Source organism: Ornithodoros turicata, unplaced genomic scaffold (assembly GCF_037126465.1).
Source record: "Ornithodoros turicata isolate Travis unplaced genomic scaffold, ASM3712646v1 Chromosome45, whole genome shotgun sequence".
NCBI lineage: Eukaryota > Metazoa > Arthropoda > Arachnida > Ixodida > Argasidae > Ornithodoros > Ornithodoros turicata.
This window is the reverse complement of record NW_026999376.1, coordinates 340172-359999: the sequence shown is the minus strand read 5'-3', so window position 1 is coordinate 359999 and position 19828 is coordinate 340172. Positions and strand designations below refer to the sequence as shown.

General features: G+C 49.6%; 1 protein-coding gene across 1 annotated transcript in view; it reads left to right on the top strand.

Annotated features, from left to right (window-relative positions):
- Window positions 1-19828, top strand: part of LOC135374161 (piezo-type mechanosensitive ion channel component-like) — a 77453-nt gene that overhangs the window by 27482 nt on the left and 30143 nt on the right. The window contains exons 7-9 of the mRNA XM_064607175.1: window positions 10544-10674; window positions 10761-10880; window positions 12306-12611. Of these exons, the coding sequence (XP_064463245.1) occupies window positions 10544-10674; window positions 10761-10880; window positions 12306-12611 (557 nt within the window). The remainder of the gene's footprint in view (window positions 1-10543; window positions 10675-10760; window positions 10881-12305; window positions 12612-19828) is intronic.

Sequence of the window (19828 nt, the reverse complement as noted above, 5' to 3'; positions counted from 1 at the left end):
TGCTTTTCGTAGCACCAAACCATACCGCGCGACGACTTTTTGAGCGCAATCGCTCTCAGTCCGACGAAAGGAGGTTCTAAACCCAGCCCACGAGTGATAGTAGAAAAAGTGACAGTTCCTGAAATTGGGAGACTGAAAGTGAGATCCCAGCGAAAGTCGGACGCGATAAGCCATACGTGTGTTATCTCTTTCTGCGTTGCAGGTTTGGGCTGGGTTTCCAACCTCTTTTCGTCGGACTGACAAGGATTGCGCTGAAAAATTTGTCGCGCGCTAGCTCCGTAGAGCATAATGTTCGGCTATTTTTTCTGGTGGGATAGCCCCTGAGTAGCTTTGTCAATTATCATTAATTTGAGTAAATTAGACACGCTCTTCACATTGGTGGGGTAGAAAAGTGACCTTTACTTGGCAAATTTCCGACTTCAGTTCGCGAAAATTTACGTAATTAAACTTACGTTACACGACATTCACATCAGGAGGCGGCAAAAACCTAGTAATAACAAATGCCGTTGACCGCATGATTCTAGGTGGTGTAGTTTTTTATTATAATTCAATGACACGTTTTCTGGGACACCCTGTATACAAGATGATGTAATTTTCTGTCTTCAAATGATTGCCGTGTACAAAGTAACCCAGGGGACCTATTCTCGTCAAACGCAATCGAGAACGATTACTTTACGTCACGCGCTGGTGGGCAGAGCTACCAGAACGCGTATTGGTTGAGGACGCGTGGCATTCACCACTGTTCTTCACGCCTTCTTCGCGTGACCAATGATAGGCGAGACGCAAAGTAATCGACAAGTAAAGTACAAGAATAGAATATCCCCTGAATAGACAAGAATAGGTCCCCTGATGTTACCTTCTGTGAGAACTGCGTGACGCGACGTTGCCTCGTGCAGAAGTTTGTAGTGCAATTGTTATTGGAAAGGTGAGGTGTTCATAACGGATGCAAGCACAGCCTACTGCCAGTGCTGAAAGCCGTACATAACGTGTTTCCGACATTACACTTCGGTCCAGAAAACAGCGATGGAATTTGTCACGTACCTTCACCTTCGGAGGCCGGATTGTTTTGGGACGGTGTCTGCCTGGCGTTCTTGCTGGCACAGAAGCGACTCTTCACATCGTACTACTTCCAACATGTTATCATCGAAGTCCTCGTGCAGCACCACCTGGCATCTCGAGGAGCCGAAATCATTAACGAGATGAGGGTATGAGTAAACACTTTTTTGTAGTCACGCGCCGAGTAAATATGGTTACATATGTAACCCTTCATCCATTCTGTGTCTTTTAGTGATAACTGTAATATGGAGGTAAAAAGGGTGCGGGGGGGGGAGATTCTGGAGTGAGCGGAAGGGTGTCTAAGGCCTGAACCGGTTAATGCGTAGAGTTGGGCGAGTTCATACGTACTCAAAACGATACAGCGCAAGAACGAGAACAAGATGGATTAGACAAACACAGGCCCTGACTAACAACTGCAGTTGAATCTGCAACCGTAGGAAAATGAAAGGGAGAAATTAGATGGGAAACGAGGCTACACAGGTCACACGCTTAGATCAACTGTTCAGAAACGGAACTCATGCCATAAAAGAATTCACGCATAATGTGCGCGGCGAAAACAGCCGCATCGGATGGCGCTGCCCTCACTCCAGCGCTATCCAAGGCGCTGCAATACAGAAAAACGACTATTCATCCACCCATCCACAGCGCATGTGAAGACGTGCGGATTCTCTCCTCTCCGCAGACGCCATCGTAATGTCTTATGGCGGTTTCAGGTGATGCATCTGGTAATCCGAGCGGGAGCGCCCACAAAAGTACTCAAAGCGAGGAATCGATTGAAGTATTAGCTTTGCATCAATGCAAGGTGTATGTTTCTTACTCGTTTTGGTTTGAGACATTCAGGTAGGTCAAAAGCAGTGCGACAGAATCGTGCGTTTCTGTCCGTTCCTCGAGAAATGCTCCATTTATCATAGGCAGGCATCCCTTTTAAACGCAGATAATTTTACACTGGACCACAAAAATGTCAATCAGTTCCCACGATCGGTCCAAGTACAAAACAAATGTGTTTAGAGATTCTGAGCAGGTAAACTAAACAAAGTAATATTCCTCGTCCTGCTAGCTACCCACAGGGACAGGCACAGGATGTACCTGAATGACTCTTCACGGACAGTCCGCGAGTGTGATCCTCAGGACGTTCTGGGGTACACATCGAAGGACGAGGACACGATGACACTGTGGGGACATCCTGAGGATCACGTGTGTTCTTGGGCTGGACAGGTGCAAATATGCGCGCGCTTGCCGTCGAGAGCGGAACAAGAAAGTTGAGGGCAGTTCTGGCTCGGCCTCTCGCAGCAAGAGCGAAAAAACTGCTTTTGGGGCGAGCGAACTGCTCCGTACTGCATCACCCGGACACGCGGTTCTTGATCTGGTTCAGGGTTCAGGGCGAAAAAAAGTGCCTCAAATGCGTCACCCGAAATCGCCATCAGGTGGACCAGACAGCTGTCGCTGTTGGTGGAACAGCGTGAAGGACTGGCGTTAATTTTGCATTATGTCTTTGTTCCGCAGAAGTTTGACAGCATACATTGTACAGCAGCTATGAGACATAACCAGGAAAGAGCCCCACCTCCTTTATCGCTCTCCGTCAATCAGGAGGTGGAGCGAAATCGTTTTGAATATTTGTTCATCTCGGTGTTGTGTAATGTGCAATGTTCGGTTTGGGATCTAGCAGACTGTTACTGTAGCGTGACGAAAAAATATTTATTTCGTGAGGATTTCTAGGGGAATTTTCTATGGGTGAGAGGACTTTCACCCTCATTTCGCACTTTCCCAAATGCAGTACCAACGGTACGATTTCTGGGCCGGGGTGTTGAACTCCCAGAATACCTCCGTGTTAAGGTACTGGACTAACCAATGTTCAAACAGGATGTAGCATCAAAGCACTGCCCGGAGTTGACCGATCAAATATCGTCTTGACCTTTCTGGATACCATTGCAAAATGCAAAGTATCCAACAAAAGCGTACACTTCCATTTTCAAGAATTGAGGAGGGCGAAGATTATCATTCCTAACTGTAGATGGCCAGGTGTGTGTCATGCGGCGAAGTTCAATTTTAACACCACCATCGGAACAGCGTTCTCGAGGGACAACCCCAGCAGCCTGGCCGCCTGAATGTCACGCGAAGCAGACCATTAGATCAATCGATCCCACTCACCTGCCTGACCTCTCTTTACACCTAGTAGAGGGAGAGTCCGTTATCATTGGCTGTGAGTTCGATAGGCAGCAATAGTAAGCTGACAGAGCAGTCTTTGAAGTAACATATCTACTGCAACCAATCATCAGACAAGATTAGTTGCGCAATAACGATGTGACATTTTCGCGTTGCCTATCTATAAGATTGAACATTACTGTTGGTTTTCAGCGTGAAGACGTCGAGCATCAACAAGATCGCGAACGAGAACTCATGGAAAAGGTAAAGCAGGAAACTGAGAAGTTGCGTACCTGTCAACAAAACCTACGCTCCGGTGATGAGAACCTACTGACGCACTATGAAGGTGAAGCAGAAATTGTTTATTGTTTATGATTAATTATTGTTGTATGACGGTGGGCTAACTGGCTGGAAACATTGTAAAACATCGCCGCGCTGGGCGTCCTGCCTCAAACCGTTGCGCCGAACGATAGTCATCACTTGTGATGAGAGAAGAGAGCGCACAAGAGGGCACGCACCTTTTTGTCCCTATTAACACGTGGCGAAATTCCTACAGAAAGGCGTACGCCTCTCGCCTTCGAACAATAGGGAGCGAGGTACGGTATCATAGTCAGTGGCGTAGATACGAAGACGCCCCCGGTATTCCTGGGTCGGCCAACACACACATTTTATTTTGAGCTACACACTTAAAAATAAACTTCACCACATAGCACGCTCCTAGCCAACCATCATCCCGAATGACAACGTTCTCGCCTGTGATTTGTTGAAAACGGGAGGAGGAGCCTATTTTGTGCCATTATGCACGGCACAAAATAGGCTCCTCCTCCCGTTTTCAACAAATCTAGGGCGAGAACGTTGTCATTCGGGATGATGGTTGGCTAGGAGCGTGCTATGTGGTGAAGTTCATTTTAAAGAGTGTAGCTGTTGCGCACACGCAAGATAAGGAATGCAAATGTGGACTGATTTGAACGTTCACAATGCGATTACATGTAGGCTGTTATGACCAACGCGGCCGTGTCACCAGATTGGAAGTATTTTGATACGCTCATACTTTCAAAGCCATTCAAGAGTGTAGGCAGACGCACGAACTGCAAAACCTTTCGCGATCGTCACACTGGTACCCCCTCCCATATATTATTTTCTCCTCGGATTTGCACGATTTGCGTGGGTCGCCCCGTGGCAGGTACGGGGGGGGGGGAGGGCTCGAGCCCCCCTAGCTCTCCAGTGGCTACGCCACTGATCATAATCAATGACAGTTGATTCAGCACCTTCTATTCGATGAATACCTGTATTGGGACATGGTTGTGTGGAATTTCGAGCTAGCTGAGGAACGGCCGGCTGTCGGCGGTGCCACGCAGGAAGGAACTGCACCAATGGGTCTGTATCACGATGTTTGGGTAGCGGCGCGAAGCTGTAGTACAAATCTATTGTAGCTGAAAACTCACGTGACCTCCGGAGCTGGACCAATGACTGAGGACTAGCCACCCTATTTTTTTCTTTTTGGATTATGTCGCGAATGACGTAAATGACGTGTCATCCGTTTCTCTCTCACTACTTTCCTCCTCTCTGCTTCCCGTCTTCTTCTGTTGTTTTTTTCTTCCATGCACTGTTTTCTTGGTTTGCGTTTGTCGGAATGCAGTGGGAGTTACAGGAATACGACGGAACCTTGGTTGTTTTTGTCACATGAAGTATTTTATTGTGCGACATACGGTTATGCAAGCAAGACGTACACACGATGACATTAATATCCTCCAGAATTTGCTTGAAGAAGCCTGATAATGTCGGACTGCCTCTGGCAAGGATTGCTACTGGGAACTGGAGCTCAGTGGCTGCAAGATGAAAAAAAGTTGGTGTCAGATATACAGTTATGCATGTGAAAGTTGCAATGTAAATAAAAAGAATAAAGGTGCTTTTGAACGCGAAAAATAAGAATGGTGGTAGGGTTGTGAGAAGCTCGCAGCCATGGGGTGTGATGAGCGACCTTAGTACAAAAAATACCTTTTATTGCGCTACTTCACAATGATATATTCAGACCGATTAGCCTGACAATCTTGGCTTTGGCGCTACGTACAGAACAGCTGCTAAGTCAACGCGTCGGACGAAACTTGTCGAGCGAAATCAACAAGAATCAGACTTACAGTAGCGTCATACCTTTATACAGTACGATGTGAACGGGTATTTAATCATAACATTTAGATGATATTGTTTCACGAAAAGAAATATAGTCTACCATCGTATCTGCAAAGCTACGCTGTCTGTCTCAGTCACCGTGTATTCCGGTAACTCTTAAGCAACTTATTCACAATACACGAAGTGAATGCGGTGTTGTAAGGCAACAAGCAATGACAAATGACTTACATCTCGGCAGTCGTTGACCAGGTATCAGGTACGAGGCGTTCGGATGCCCGAATAGTTTCTCCACCAAGAAGCAGAGTACAAATGTTGCGCAGCCATCTTCCCTGGCAGCTGTGACTGTTCGAGGACACTCACATGATACAGCTTGCGTTTTTAAACAGGAAAAATCAGAACTCATAGTCCAACACAACCGCTGCACAACACGAGCGGTTCGAAACGGACGCCGGCGACTCCGTGGACGCCGGTTCAAACCGGTACAGCCGCCGCGCTGTCGCCTGTTCGAGCGCTCGCGAACAAATTTGAAAACGGCCAATCATCGCTCAGAAAACGAATTCATCCTCATGGGAACCAATCAGTAATCACTAGCCACCGAGTGTCCCCATGCCATTCAATTTATGACGTTTTCTGACGTCCGAGGACGTGAAACGCATGAAGCGCCTCACTTTATCCCGCAAAGGAACTGGCGAGTTTCATGCCCTTGGTTTGGGGGCGCTCCGAACCGTATTCTGCAGCACCATTTGTGGTCGTTTCGCCGAAAGTTTTTTTTCGTATACAGGCATGTATCGCCTACTCTGCGGCTCTGAGATATCGTGGCGCGAGGATTTCCACAAAATACATGACGTACCTTCCCAGGCAAAATTTTTTTTAACTGGTACCAGTTGAACTGTGTTATCGATATTATGTTCACCCAGTCCCAGTTGAGACTGGGACTGGTTAGAAAGCAGTTGGGCCAACTGGTACCAGTTCATCGAACTGGTCCCTGTTCGATAACACAGCTCATCCAGTCCCAGTTGAACTGGTCCAGTTGCAACTGGTCCAGTTGCAACTGGGACTGGGCGAACTGTGTTATCGAACAGGGACCAGTTCGCCCAGCTGTTTTCTAACCGGTTGCAGTCTCGACTGGAACTGGTTGCAAACCTCATCGTTGGACCTGGGACCGGTTGAAGTGGCTTCACTTAGAGCGGCCTGTTCGGACAGAGGTTAGCTTGTATGTAACCGGTGCCCCCTTGCAGGATCGCTGTTCCCAGCAACGGCAGATCCAAAGAACTGCAATGCAAAATTGCGTTTTATTTGTAGTCAAACATTACACATATTCTAATGTACATGTAGCGTAACTATAACGTAATTAAATTATAGCAGTAGATGAACTACAGAGTTACATGGAATAGATAATACTTCATGATTGATTGGTCCCTTGCAAGACTGCCTTGTGGACATCTTGAATCATTCAACAAAGTATTTGAGATGTTCTTAATAGCACACGATGGATCGATATTTTTCTTTGAGCCCCAGCAGCTTAAGGTTTCTGGAAAGTTGAAAAGGCACAAGTGAATATGCATTCACTTGCAACATGTAATTGTAGTGTGTGCCTGAACAGTCACTCAATTTGAGCACTCGTGGCCCCGAAAAGTACGCGAATCTCTCAACATTTCCGTTGTGCAGTAATTGGACCTTTCAACTATAAGAGATTGGCCGGCTTTGGGGGGCAATGAGTACTACTCTGGCGCGCTACGCTAGTTCGACAACATCCGTGGTGTGAAGGGTCTAAAACACGAGAATGAACGGGAAAAAAGCAAAAACAAAAACATGAATGAAAAAGGTTGTTGGTAACATTAACATAAACCGGATGTTACTTGTAAAACGGCATGCACTTGCAGATGCCACGAATGTGACGTGGAACTGAGAGAAAAGGTTCTAGTGGAAGTAATATTTCTAAATGGTGCACAAGGGAAAAGCATTTAAGCACAGTACTCACGATAAAGCGGTCTCCACACTTGTAGTCAAGCTGTAAGCCTATAACACCCACCCGCCCGGTCGCTGGCGCTCATTGTACTGTCGCACTGTCGTAACTTGCAGACAACTCCTTTAGATTACAAAACCAACGCCTATGTCATACATCACGCTAAGAACATAACGGGCAAAAATCGCTGTACAAGCACGCTGCTAAGCAAGCGACCGTTGCACAGTAAACGCATCATTCATCGCGGGAGCAGGAACGCACAAAATACAAATATAAGAGTTCCAAAATAACTTTCGTTAACAGGAACTTTACCAAAAATTGAAATATGATTATTACTACTAATAAAGTCACTTTCTGATCGTTTTATAACTTCGTCTTGCAATCTTCATATTAACCTGCTGGCACTGAAACCGAAACTTCCCCCCAAATATGTAAACTGGTCCAGTTCGAACTGGCACCACCTCACTTCCAGTTGCTACTGGTCTAGCTTGAACTGGTACCAGTTCACTTTCCAGTTGCCACCAGCCCAGCTTGAACTGGTACTGCAGTAAGGCAAGGAACACGCGGACACGACGGTCCTGCAAGGGCGCTCTGCACTAGGGGACGCAGTTGGCGCTGCAGTCGCCGACCGAAACCTTACTGCACCAGGCGCATACCGTCTCCGAGGGAAGGCCGCACAGAACGCTGAGCCAGGCCTCCATAGCTCGCCGTCTTCGCGGCCATAAAAAGTTTTTTTTTTTTTTTACGTCGTACCCACATGGTATTACTGCGTCAGGCATCATAGCTGATACGCACTGGCTGATGGTCATTATGCGCACCGCGATCGGTTGACAAAGTCTTGAAATAGCATTCTTTTGCGGGCAGAGTCGCAGCGTTCCGGCGATGTCGGTTGAGAGCACGGCATTGCCATATTGTGTTCAAAGACAAGTGTGTCCGCGGATTTGTTCGTGTTATAAAGTGACTATGCACCTGTTGTGATGTGTCCCGACACAAGTATCATCCTACGAACAGTCTCTCCAGTTCGGAAATGGAATGCTGTGATGAGCTAACACTTGAGGAACACTTTCGAGCGCCGTCGCACTTTGAAATACAGTGACAGCGGAGAGAGGATTCGGTGTGACATTACCCGTTTCGTTGTAACTTTTGATGCACTGCAAGCAACGAAAAAAGATGCTCATCGTCAAATCGCACGCACACATATCAGTCTCGCTCGCTTCTAGAAGTAGGTTCTGTATGTGTTTCGCATGTTCGAAGTTGGTTTGGTTATAGTCTGTCAACGAACGCGACGCTCTGAGCTCTGTATGCACTGTGAAGATGTATGTGTGACTTTCGCGTCAGTATGATGCACTAAATAAATGTGTATTTTGTCCCAAATTCGCTTAGTTATTTGGGAATACGGAATAACGGGCGTCAGGCATGAAAGCCAGTAGAAGTCGATGGTAGCCAGGACCGGCCGAAAGACGAGCCAAACAGATTGACCGGCCGACTGGTAGTCATCATACCTCATTGCCATTGATTGCACTCCCAGTGTTGCCTGAATTGTATGAAACTATGGGCTCTGTGGAGAGCTGTGGGGCCTGACTGAGCTACCCATCGCCATAATGATAAACGGAAAGCGGCCAGGGACAAGGACAAGGAAGCGCACAAACGAGCTGCTGACTCTCGACTAACAGAAGTTTCCTTGCTACACAGGTTTAAATACAAAACAAGACACAAGGAATGTGACAACAAGACCCTATCACAATAGGAAAACAAAAACTAGATGCTCAACACACGCTGGTTGCGATCCGGGCACGTCCCAAGATATTCCATCTCGGCTGATAAGACAGACAAAGAAGGTGTGCTCACACAGTGATCTTCCTCTGACATTGTGATTAAGGTGGTCTCTAGAACTTCTCAAGCAACACTCTCTATTGTGGTATCAGTGAATAGCGGGGAGCACCCAGAAGTCTTGCAGTGAAGAACCAGGTGTCCTGATGGAGTGGTGCTCCGGACCAACGCCCTATGTTGGTCAACTCTAGTGTTAATACAGCGCCGGGTCTGGCCTATATATGCTCTCCGGCATGCTAACGGAATGCGATACACACCACATTCTGCCGGCATTGAACCGAGGTATTCTTGTGCGAAATCTGGCAGCCCCTTTTCCCAGGAGAACCATTTACCTTTGCACAAAGAGTTATTAACTTAATGGGCGCAGAGAGGACCACAGGTACTCTAGGTCTCTCTCCCACGTTTTTCAAGTTGTGTGACATAGTGTGTACATACGGTATGGACACTGGTCGACCTGCACTCTTAAAAATGAACTTCACCTCATAGCACGCTCTTAGCCAACCATAATCTCGAATGATATCGTTATCTACGGGAGGCGTACGCCTTTTTTGTGACAATTATGAACAGCATAAGTGTCACAAAAAAGGCGTACGCCTCCCGTTTTCAACAAATCAGGTCAGATAACGATATCATTTGAGATGATGGTTGGCTATGAGCGTGCTATGAGGTGAAGTTCATTTTTAAGAGTGTGGTAACCTATCGTGCTTCTTCTTTGCCACACCTTTAACTTAGCCAAGAGCGTTTGAGATATGTCTTACAACATTCCTATACCGGGTAGCCCCCTTCGCAGAGCTTCTTCACTTCTACAGCAAAACTGCCTTATGTACTGTTGTAACATGTATGTACGATGTACTGTTACCAACTACTCCGCATCTCGCTGCTTTCCGTTTATCATTATGTAGTGTTACCAATACCCCGCATCTGGCTGCTTTCCGTTTATCGTTATGTAGTGTTACCAAGTTCCCCGTACCTGACTGCTTTCCGTTTATCATTATGTACTGTTACCAACTGCCCCGCATTTCGATGCTCGTTCTACCCATCGCCGCCTCTCGGGAGAAATAATCATCGGATGCTGTGGCGTAGTGTGTTAGGGATGTTCGGTCGAGCGCAGCCTCCCCTTGGAGACGATATTGGTATCGCTCCTTTCTGCATCGCCGATAGAGGTCGTCTTCGCCACGTGCTGGATATTTCAGACATCCGTGTCCCACATACAGTGCAAGACAAAACGAACATAGCGCAGTTGGGGAATATGTTCGCTGTATCTGCCATATGGACGAGGCGGCGTTAAAACGACGGCTCTTGCAAAAGCTACCAGGGGTTTTGCTTGCTTTTGGTATAGCACAACAATGTTTTGTAGGACGTGCCCCCCCCCCCCCCCCCCCCCCCTGTTATACCTAAAGTACGTTTCTCCGAACTCAGCCATCCGGTCTGGGGACTACTGTATGTTCGACGAGCCCACAGAGGTGAACGTAGACATGGAAACTACGGACGGTAAAGGACGCCGAATGAGGGAAGAGGACGAGGATGTTGAAGCCCTTGGCATAACTGCGGTAAAGCAAAACTTATTTCCATCGTTATTTCCACCCATCGTTGAGGGTGTTAACAGATGTCACGACGCCATATGTGACATTTTCAGTTCCTCACTACCGTAATCAAGACCGGTAATTTGCGTCGTGACCCCAGGGAGCTTTCACGGTACGGATTGAATGCAACACAAAAACCTACTACAAACAACGAGGACTCACGGGGATCAAAGGTAGGTAGACTCTTCTTGTTCGGCGCCGAGGTGAGTCGTTGAACGAGGCGCAGAATGATCTGAAGCCAGTCACGTGATGGGACTAACCTAACTAAGGACGCGCTGTGGAAATAGTTAACTCCAGACATTGCAGCGACGCAGCTTATAGCGTACACTCTTAGAAATGAACTTCACCGCATAGCACGCTCCTAGCCAACCATCATATCGAATGATATCGTTGTCTGCCGTGATTTGTTGAAAACGGGAGGCGTACGCCTTTTTTGTGACAATTATGAACAGCATAAGTGTCACAAAAAGGCGTACGCCTCCCGTTTTCAACAAATCAGGGCAGATAACGATATCATTCGGTATGATGGTTGGCTAGGAGCGTGCTATGCGGTGAAGTTCATTTCTAAGAGTGTAGCGTATATAAATGCTCTAAAGGTAAAAACTCTTCTCTGAACTACACTCTTAGAAACGAACTTCACCACACAGCACGCTCCTAGCCAACCATCATCTCGAATGATATCGTTATCTGCCCCGATTTGTTGAAAACTGGGGGCGTACGCCTTTTTTGTGACAATTATGAACAGCACAAGTATCACAGAAAGCGCGTATGCCTCCCGTTTTCAACAAATCAGGGCAGGTAATGATATTCAAGATGATGGTTGGCTAGCAGCGTGCGCTGCAGTGAGGTTCATTTTTAAGAGTGTAGGTGCCCTAGGTAGGTAGGTGTAGGTGTCCAGGACGGCGAAACAGGGCGTAGAGGGTAATGCAGGTCAGAGCCGTGTATAAAAGATGGAGTCTGGGCATTAGTGGGACCTGCCTGATGCTTCACCCACTCTTTGAGCTCTCTGACAAATCACGATCCAAAATAACATGGGTGAGGTGGCTATTTCCTGATCTTTTTCTTCTAGCTGAAATACCGGTAGCCCGGCGCACAATAATTCTTCCAGTAACGGTTGTGCTACGGTGTTAGAACAGAGCTTCACCACATAGCATGCTCCTAGCCACCCATCATTCCGAAAGATATCATTCTGTGTCCTGATTTGTTCAAAAAAAGGTGGGAGGCGCCTATCTGGGACATGCATAATGTATCCCAGATGAGTGCCTCCTCCCATTTTCAACAAGTCAGTCCTCCCATTTCATACGCAGAATGATATCGTTCGGAATGATGGTTGGCTATGAGCGTGCTATGTGGTGGAGTTCTGTTTTAATAGTGTAGGGTACGGTCGCACATTGAAACGTGCTGATTCTCAAGCCATAAAGACGTCATAATGGAAGGCTCAGACAGGTTGCTTTCTGGACAGACAGGAAAGGGAAGAGCAAGGACGTTACAATCGGACACATCAATCAATAAAATCCAGATATGGCAAGCGCCCTTTGGCTGCGACGTAGCAGCCCTATTGACAGCTGCCTATTACCGCGTCTTACCATACATTGCAGGAAGCACATCTGCTAGTGCCAAGACCAGAAACAGCAAAGACAGAGCCCGCCACCAGGACAAACTTAAAGCCACAAGTTTCGAAGCCAACCTCTTCAGCAGAGATCACTGAGCGCTCTCCAGCTGACTCCAGAAAAGAAACCACGGAAGAACATCTGTCACGGCCGCTTCCAGGTCACGTAGCCTTCGTCATGGCCTTTATCGACAGCGTGCTCGTCACTTGCACAGCCATGCTGAATGACGTCTCACGAGATTACCGCTACGTTGCCAGGCGCTTAGCGGAGGAGAAGCGTCTGAACAAAATGCAGGTGAGAAACAAGAAAAGTGGTGGCACGTACACGGAGCACATATGCCGTTGGGCGTTTCCATTTAGGTTGATGTATCGCTGTTACATTCTGACCGGTTCATTCCCCCCAGCACATTCCCCCAGGGCGTGAGTCGTGACGTTGCCCACATACGTGAGGCCGACAACGGCAAGCCCTATCACCACCACCACCACCACCACCACCACCTGAGCGGTTCATGGAGCGTTATGTAGTTCGGAAGCTATGTGACGGAACCTCTTTGGCGGGACGCTTTAGTGCGATCCCTGCTCGCTGTTCGAACTGCACAGACTGCGCTCCTTGGATATGGTTAACAAACTAGTATGCCCTTTCGCCTTAGGTAAACGAGTTGTCCGTCCACGGAAAACGATTCGTCTACAACCCCGATACCAAAAGCGTGAATGAGATTACGCCCATTGTACCTTCAACCAGCTCCCGTGGCTCAGTGGTTAGCGTGCTGATCATGTCACGTCGAGACTGGAAGGTACCCGGGTTCGAATCTCGATGCCGGCTGCGCTGTCTGGGGCGCTTTCAGATATATGTCGGCACAGTTCCCTTAGAAGTCGGCCCAGGACGCACATTCCCCCAGGGCGTCAGTCGTGACGTTCCCCACCTGTGTGAGGCCGACACCGGCGAGACCTTTCATCATCACCACCACCACTGTACCTTCACAACAATAGATTCGTCTTCCCCCATATCACTTTGTAGCGGCCGCAGCGCCATTGCGCCGGCCTCCCAGCGCGCGGCCCGCGGAATTTAACACCCGGCCTCCGTGCCGGTATTCTTCAGTTAGTAGCCAGACGGCTTCAAATAAACATCTTGGTTCCTCGACTCGCTGTATGCTACATTGGTGACCCGAACGTTCCGAGTATGGACCAGCCTCCGTCTTCCCCCACGCATGCAACCACCGGGGCTCCACAAGCCGGAACCGTCCAGCACTACGCCCTTCGTCTCCCTGCCTTCTGGCCTAAGAACCCATCAGTCTGGTTCCTCCAGGTGGAGTGCCAGTTATCCCTGGCAGGCATCACCAACCAGCTGACCCAATTCCGCCACGTCGTCAGCGTTCTGCCTCACGACATCGCCTCCCAGATAATCGACGTGCTTTCCGCTCCGCCGCTGAGCAACCCGTACGATACTGTCAAGAAGGCCATTGTTGACCGTACAACCGCGTCGGAGCGCCAAAGACTGCAGCAGCTGCTTACTGCAGAAGAGTTGGGAGATAGGCGCCCTGGCCAGCCGCTGCGTGACATGCAGAATCTCCTTGGCGAGCGAGCGTCTACGTTCGACCCTACTCTCCTTAAGGAATTATTCCTACAACGGTTACCCTCCAGCGTACAAATTATCCTCGCCACGGCTGCCACCCGCTCCAAGATTTAGCAGCCCACGCAGACAAAACTATGGAGGTATCGTCACCTACTCCCGTCGTTTCCGCGATTCCTACCGTGACCCCGCCTCCTGCCCTTCCCGTGTGCACCGCCCCTCTTCCACAGATGCCTGCTTCCAACACTATTGGGCAATTGCTTGAAAGCTTTGAGCGTCTGTCCACCATGGTGGCGTCAGCACTCGCCCCTCGAAATCCCCGACCCCGACGTCGCGATCCATCTCGACGTCGTTCACCCAGCCTACGGCGCTCCCCTCAGCGTTCTCGCGAGGCACCTCCAGGAGACCGTACAGGTTATTGTCGCTACCACAGGCGGTATGGCGTTCAAGCGCAGCACTGTATACTCCCGTGCAGCTGGCAGGGAAACCTTCCCGGATTCCGGTAACGGCTGCCTCCGCCTCCACTCCTGACAGCAGCCGACTCTACTTCGTAACGAACAAGGCATCCGGGACCCGTTTTCTTGTAGATACCGGCGCAGAAGTCAGTATCCTACCAGCCGCGGCTGCCGATCGCCGCCCTACTGCCATGTTCCATCTAACCACTGTGAATAATACTGGCATCCCCGTCTATCGTCAACAGTCCCTTACCATCGACCTCGGGCTTCGCCGATCGTTTCCCTGGCTGTTTTTAGTCGCCGCCGTGGACAGACCTATCTTGGGCGCCGACTTCTTGCGGCATTTTCGTCTACTGGTTGACGTAGGCCGCAAGCGCCTAGTCTACTCTTGCACCCAGCTGTCCGTCCAGGCATTCACGGTTACCGACGCCTCGCCCGCCGCAGGCACAACCATCTCCGCCCTGCTCTCCCCATATGCAGCGATATTGAAGCAATTCTCTTCCCTTACACAGCCACCCGACTGGTCGCAACCTGTGGCCCACGACGTCGTGCATTACATCAACACGACGGGAGCCCCTGTTTTCGCCCGCCCCCGTTGACTGGCCCCAGAAAAGCTCAAGATCGCACGTAGCGAATTCGATCACATGCTCGCGATGGGCGTTGCACGGCCTTCCTCCAGCGACTGGTCATCTGCATTGCAAATGGTGCCGAAGAAGACGGGGGACTGGCGCCCATGCGGCGACTACCGCGCCTTGAACCTCGTCAGAGTCCCCGACCGGTACCCTCTTCCCCGTCTTCAGAATTTCACCGTCAACCTGCACGGCGCCACCTTCTTCAGCAAGATAGACCTCATGAAAGCATACCATCAGATTCCGGTTGCACCCGAGGATGTCAAGCAAACCGCCATCACCAGCCCGTTCGGTTTGTTTGAGTTCCCGCGCATGCTCTTTGGCAATGCGGCTCAGACATTCCAGCGGTTCATTGACTCTGTTGTTCGCGGACTCCCATTCGTCTTCGTCTATATAGACGACCTACTTGTTGCCAGCCCTTCGCCTGAACTGCACGAGCAACACCTGCGCCTACTTTTCCAGCGCCTCGCAGCCCACGGTATCGTGGTAAATGTGCAGAAGTGCGAGTTTGGAGTTTCCGCCACCGAGTTCCTTGGACATCAGGTCACGGCCGAAGGTATAGCTCCACTCACCACCAAAGTGGACGCAGTTACCAACTATCCCCAGCCTCAATCTCTGCGTCAACTGCGCCGTTTCCTCGGCCTTGTTAATTTTTATCGGCGCTTTATTCCTCACTGCGCTGAAACCCTTCGAACTCCTCCGTGGGAATAGGGCTGCTTCGTCGTTGCTACCATGGAACCCTGAAGCTCACGCCGCGTTCCTTCAGATCAAGGAAGACTTGTCACGCTCGACCATGCTCTACCTCCCCAAGCACGACGCCCCCACGGCCCTCATGATCGATGCAACCGGAATAGCCGTCGGCGGTGTTCTCCAGCAGAGGGTAGACGGCGCTTGGCGACCAGTTGCTTTCTTTTCCAAAGGCCTCAAGCCTCCGGAGAAGAAGTACAGCACCTTCGGCAGAGAACTGCTGGCCGCCTATCTCGCCGTGCGTCACTTCCGCCATTTTCTGGAGGGCCGCAGATTCACGATCCTAACGGATCATAAGCCCCTCACGTACGCGTTCACCTCGGCCAGCACACGCTACTCTCCTCGAGAGATACGTCACCTATCGTTTCTTGCCGAGTTTTTCACCGACGTGCAGCATGTCAACGGCACCGAGAACGGCCCTGCCGACGCTCTCAGCCGCGTGGAAGCTGTATCCGCCTCGCCACTGTCTCCTGAGGCCCTCGCCACCGCCCAAGTCTCTGACCACGAGCTACAGCGCTTGCGTGAGCGGGGCAACTCATCTCTGAAGTTCACGGACATTCCGATTCCTGGATGTGACTTCCTACTTTGCTGTGACTCCTCGACAGCACAGCCGAGGCCTTTTGTTCCCGAAGCGTACCGCCTACCGGTCTTTGCGGCCTTGCACGACCTGGCGCACCCAGGGATACGCGCCACAAAACGCCTCGTTGCTGAGCGCTATGTTTGGCCATCCATGCACAGAGACATAACAACTTGGGTCCACACATGCATACCGTGCCAACGGTCGAAAGTCCACCGCCATACCGTGTCACCTCATGGCAAGTTCGACCTCCCGGACGCACGTTTCGACGTCGTGCACGTTGACATTGTCGGCCCCCTCCCTGTCTCAGCTGGGTGTCGATTCATCTTAACAGCCGTCGACAGGTACACCAGGTGGCCTGAGGCCACGCCCATCCCTGACTCCACCGCTGAAACTGTCGCTTCAGCTTTCCTCGCCACATGGGTCGCACGTTTCGGCGTTCCTAGTCAAGTGACCACAGACCGCGGCCGCCAATTCGAGAGCAATCTCTTTTCATCCTTCACGCGGCTCATCGGCACGTCCCGCATACGTACGACGTCTTACCACCCTGCGTCCAACGGCCTTGTCGAGCGGCTGCACCGCACCCTTAAGGCTGCTCTAACGGCGTTCGAAGACGGAGCTCATTGGACAGACCATCTTCCACTCGCCCTCCTCGGCATTCCTACCTCCCTGAAGTCCGACCTCGGGTGTAGCTCGGCGGAACTGCTGTACGGACGTACCCTCCATCTGCCTGGATAATTTTTGTTCCCCACCAGTCCTGGCGCGACCCGTGTCACGGCTCCGGACTTCCTACAACGCCTGCGGCGCAGCTTTGACCTCATCCGCCCCGTTCCGCCCCGTACCGCATCGTCCCAGAAGCCTTACGTCTCCCAAGCGCTCGGCGACGCCACCCACGTTTTCATCCGTACAGACGCCGTACGCAAGCTACTCACGCCCTTCTACACCGGTCCCCACCTCGTTCTGGGCCGCGCCGGCAAGAACATTCGCGTCAGTGTGCACGGCAAGAATGACACCGTAAGCGTCGACCGTGTGAAGCCAGCCTTCATAGAGAACCGGTCCGTCGCCGACCAGCCAGAAGTTTACTCGTACCTGTCACCCAGCACCGCCACCCCGCAACCCCCCCCCCCCCCCCCCCCCCCAGCGAAAGACAAAAACCGTCACCTGGTCAGTCAGCACCAAGCTGCCTCTAGCGGGGGAGGCAATGTAGCGGCCGCAGCGCCATCGCGCCGGCCTCCGTGCCGGTATTCTTCAGTTAGTAGCCAGACGGCTTCAAGTAAACATCTTGGTTCCTCGACTCGCTGTCTGCTACAACTTCTATGTTTTAATGGTCGCAGTGTTATCAATACAATACCTGATATCGAAGCCTTGTTGTTAGAACATGACCCTGACGTGGCTGTGACAGAGACCTGACTAAGTCCTGACGCTGCTAACACTGAAATATCTCCACAACAGTACAATGTGATAAGAAAGGAACGAGTAACGCGAGGACGAGGCGTTGCATTGTTGATAAGACAGGGCCTGCACGTTTCCCTCCTGCCACTCGTAGATTGTGAAAGCGTCTGGTGCAAGCTTTTCACAAACAGAGGGACTGTAACGATTGGAGTTGTCTATAGGCCTGCTAGTGCTGAACCGGGTAGAATATAGACTCTAGTTTCTTTTATGCATCATCAGGTTAACAAAAAACACAAGGTAATCCTGTGTGACGACTTTAACCTTTGTAGTATAGATTGGAACAGTCTGCGTTGTCCTCTACAAAGACAAAGTGGCAAGGCAGAAGTGATTTTTGAAATCCCTGAAAGTGAGACTTAATTCGGGTAGTTAGCAAGCCTACAAGGGTAATTTCTGCGAAGTCATCCTTACTTGATGTGGCATTTCTTAGTGAGAAGTTTATGAGTATAAGTGAGAAAGGAGATATGACGTAATGACGGTGTTTCCGATTATAGTATTGTGATACTTAGCTGCGACATTTTACCAACCTGTAACCATACTGAGAGAATTTCTTTCTACTTAGGATTTTGACAGATGATCAGTCCCGTACGTTTTCTTTATCATATGACAGTAACGCATTATGGTCGCTGTTTGTTGATGTTGTGTGGCACTCTACTCAGTCGTGTGTCCGAAACAAAAAGCAAGTTCGCAAGAAAAAGCCGTGGATTACTCGCGATGTCATCCATTTGAAACGCCTCCTGAATCGGCTAACAAAATGCGGTTCTTCTAATGTAGGGAACGCAGTACGAATTCGCAAGCTGCTTAGGGGCAAGTTTCGTGGAATCCGGTTCTCCTCTCACAACAAAACGCTCAAAACGATTATTTTGGATTTATCATGTAAACTTTCTCCGTCATATATCACCGTGAGAAAGGGGCGCTGATGCTGCCGGTTCAGGCAATAAACATACGATCTCCGCTGTCTCGCGACGTAAAGTCCTAATTATTATTATTATTAAGATATGACTGATGACTGCGACACTCGTCCCGAGAAAATGCGCATAACTACTCCGAATGAAATGCTGCTTAAGAAATGGTCGCTAGCATACTGATGATGTGATTTGTCATTATGTGCCAGTATACTAGTGGCCTAGCCAAGGATGAAGACGTAGCCCACGCTGCTGCGCCGATGCACCACCCTCACCAGTAAGTTTATCTTACGATACTGATTTTTATTATTACTCCCGTCATACTAATAGACGCTGAACCACATTGAAATTGACCGCAGCGTGTTTGTAATGTACCCGTATTGTTCAGAGGGTAGTCTTGCCCGTTTCAATGGTCGTAGGACAGCATCCTGCTGAACAACCTTTCTGGATATTGTGTGAATTTCCTGTTTGTGTACTGCACAAATATTTCACTGGTGCGGCTTAGAGGCATCCATGTTTGAGGACGGATGCATAACATTTTCATATGTAGAAATGGGACGAATCCAGAATTCCCCGAATGCAAGCAAGGATTTGCGAATCCTCGAATCTTACGAATCTCGAATCTTTCGAACCCTTTCTTTAGAAAAAGGGGAAAGAGCCTGGGGAAAAAAGCACTTCTACTGAAAAGTGATTTGAAGCAGAATTTAATGTATTCATTTAATGTAAAACAGATTAAATAACAGTTCACTTTCAGGAGAAAACGCACTCATATACTACTTCTTAAATGTAATTTATTAAAAATGTTGTTCATCGACTACAGGAAATACATAAACTCTCCTGTCTGAATACTTGCCATAGAACTACAAAACAATCGAAAGCAAAACCATGTTACGTTTAAACTTGTATGTCTGTGCTTTATGCCGTGGTTCTGGCACGCCCCGGATCCGGCTAATCAGACTTTCTGCGGAATTCGGGGCCCCCAAACAAACCAACGTTGTTGATGGATTCGAAAGATTCGATTCGCCGTGTTGGGCACTGAGGTTCGGATCAGGCCAACCAGGCGTTCGGCAGGCTGCGGAGGCGCCAGTTTTAAAAAGAAACAAACGAACGTGGTTGGTGCACTCAAAGGATTAGATTCACCATTTTGGGCACTGGGGTTCGGATCAGGCCAATGAGGCTT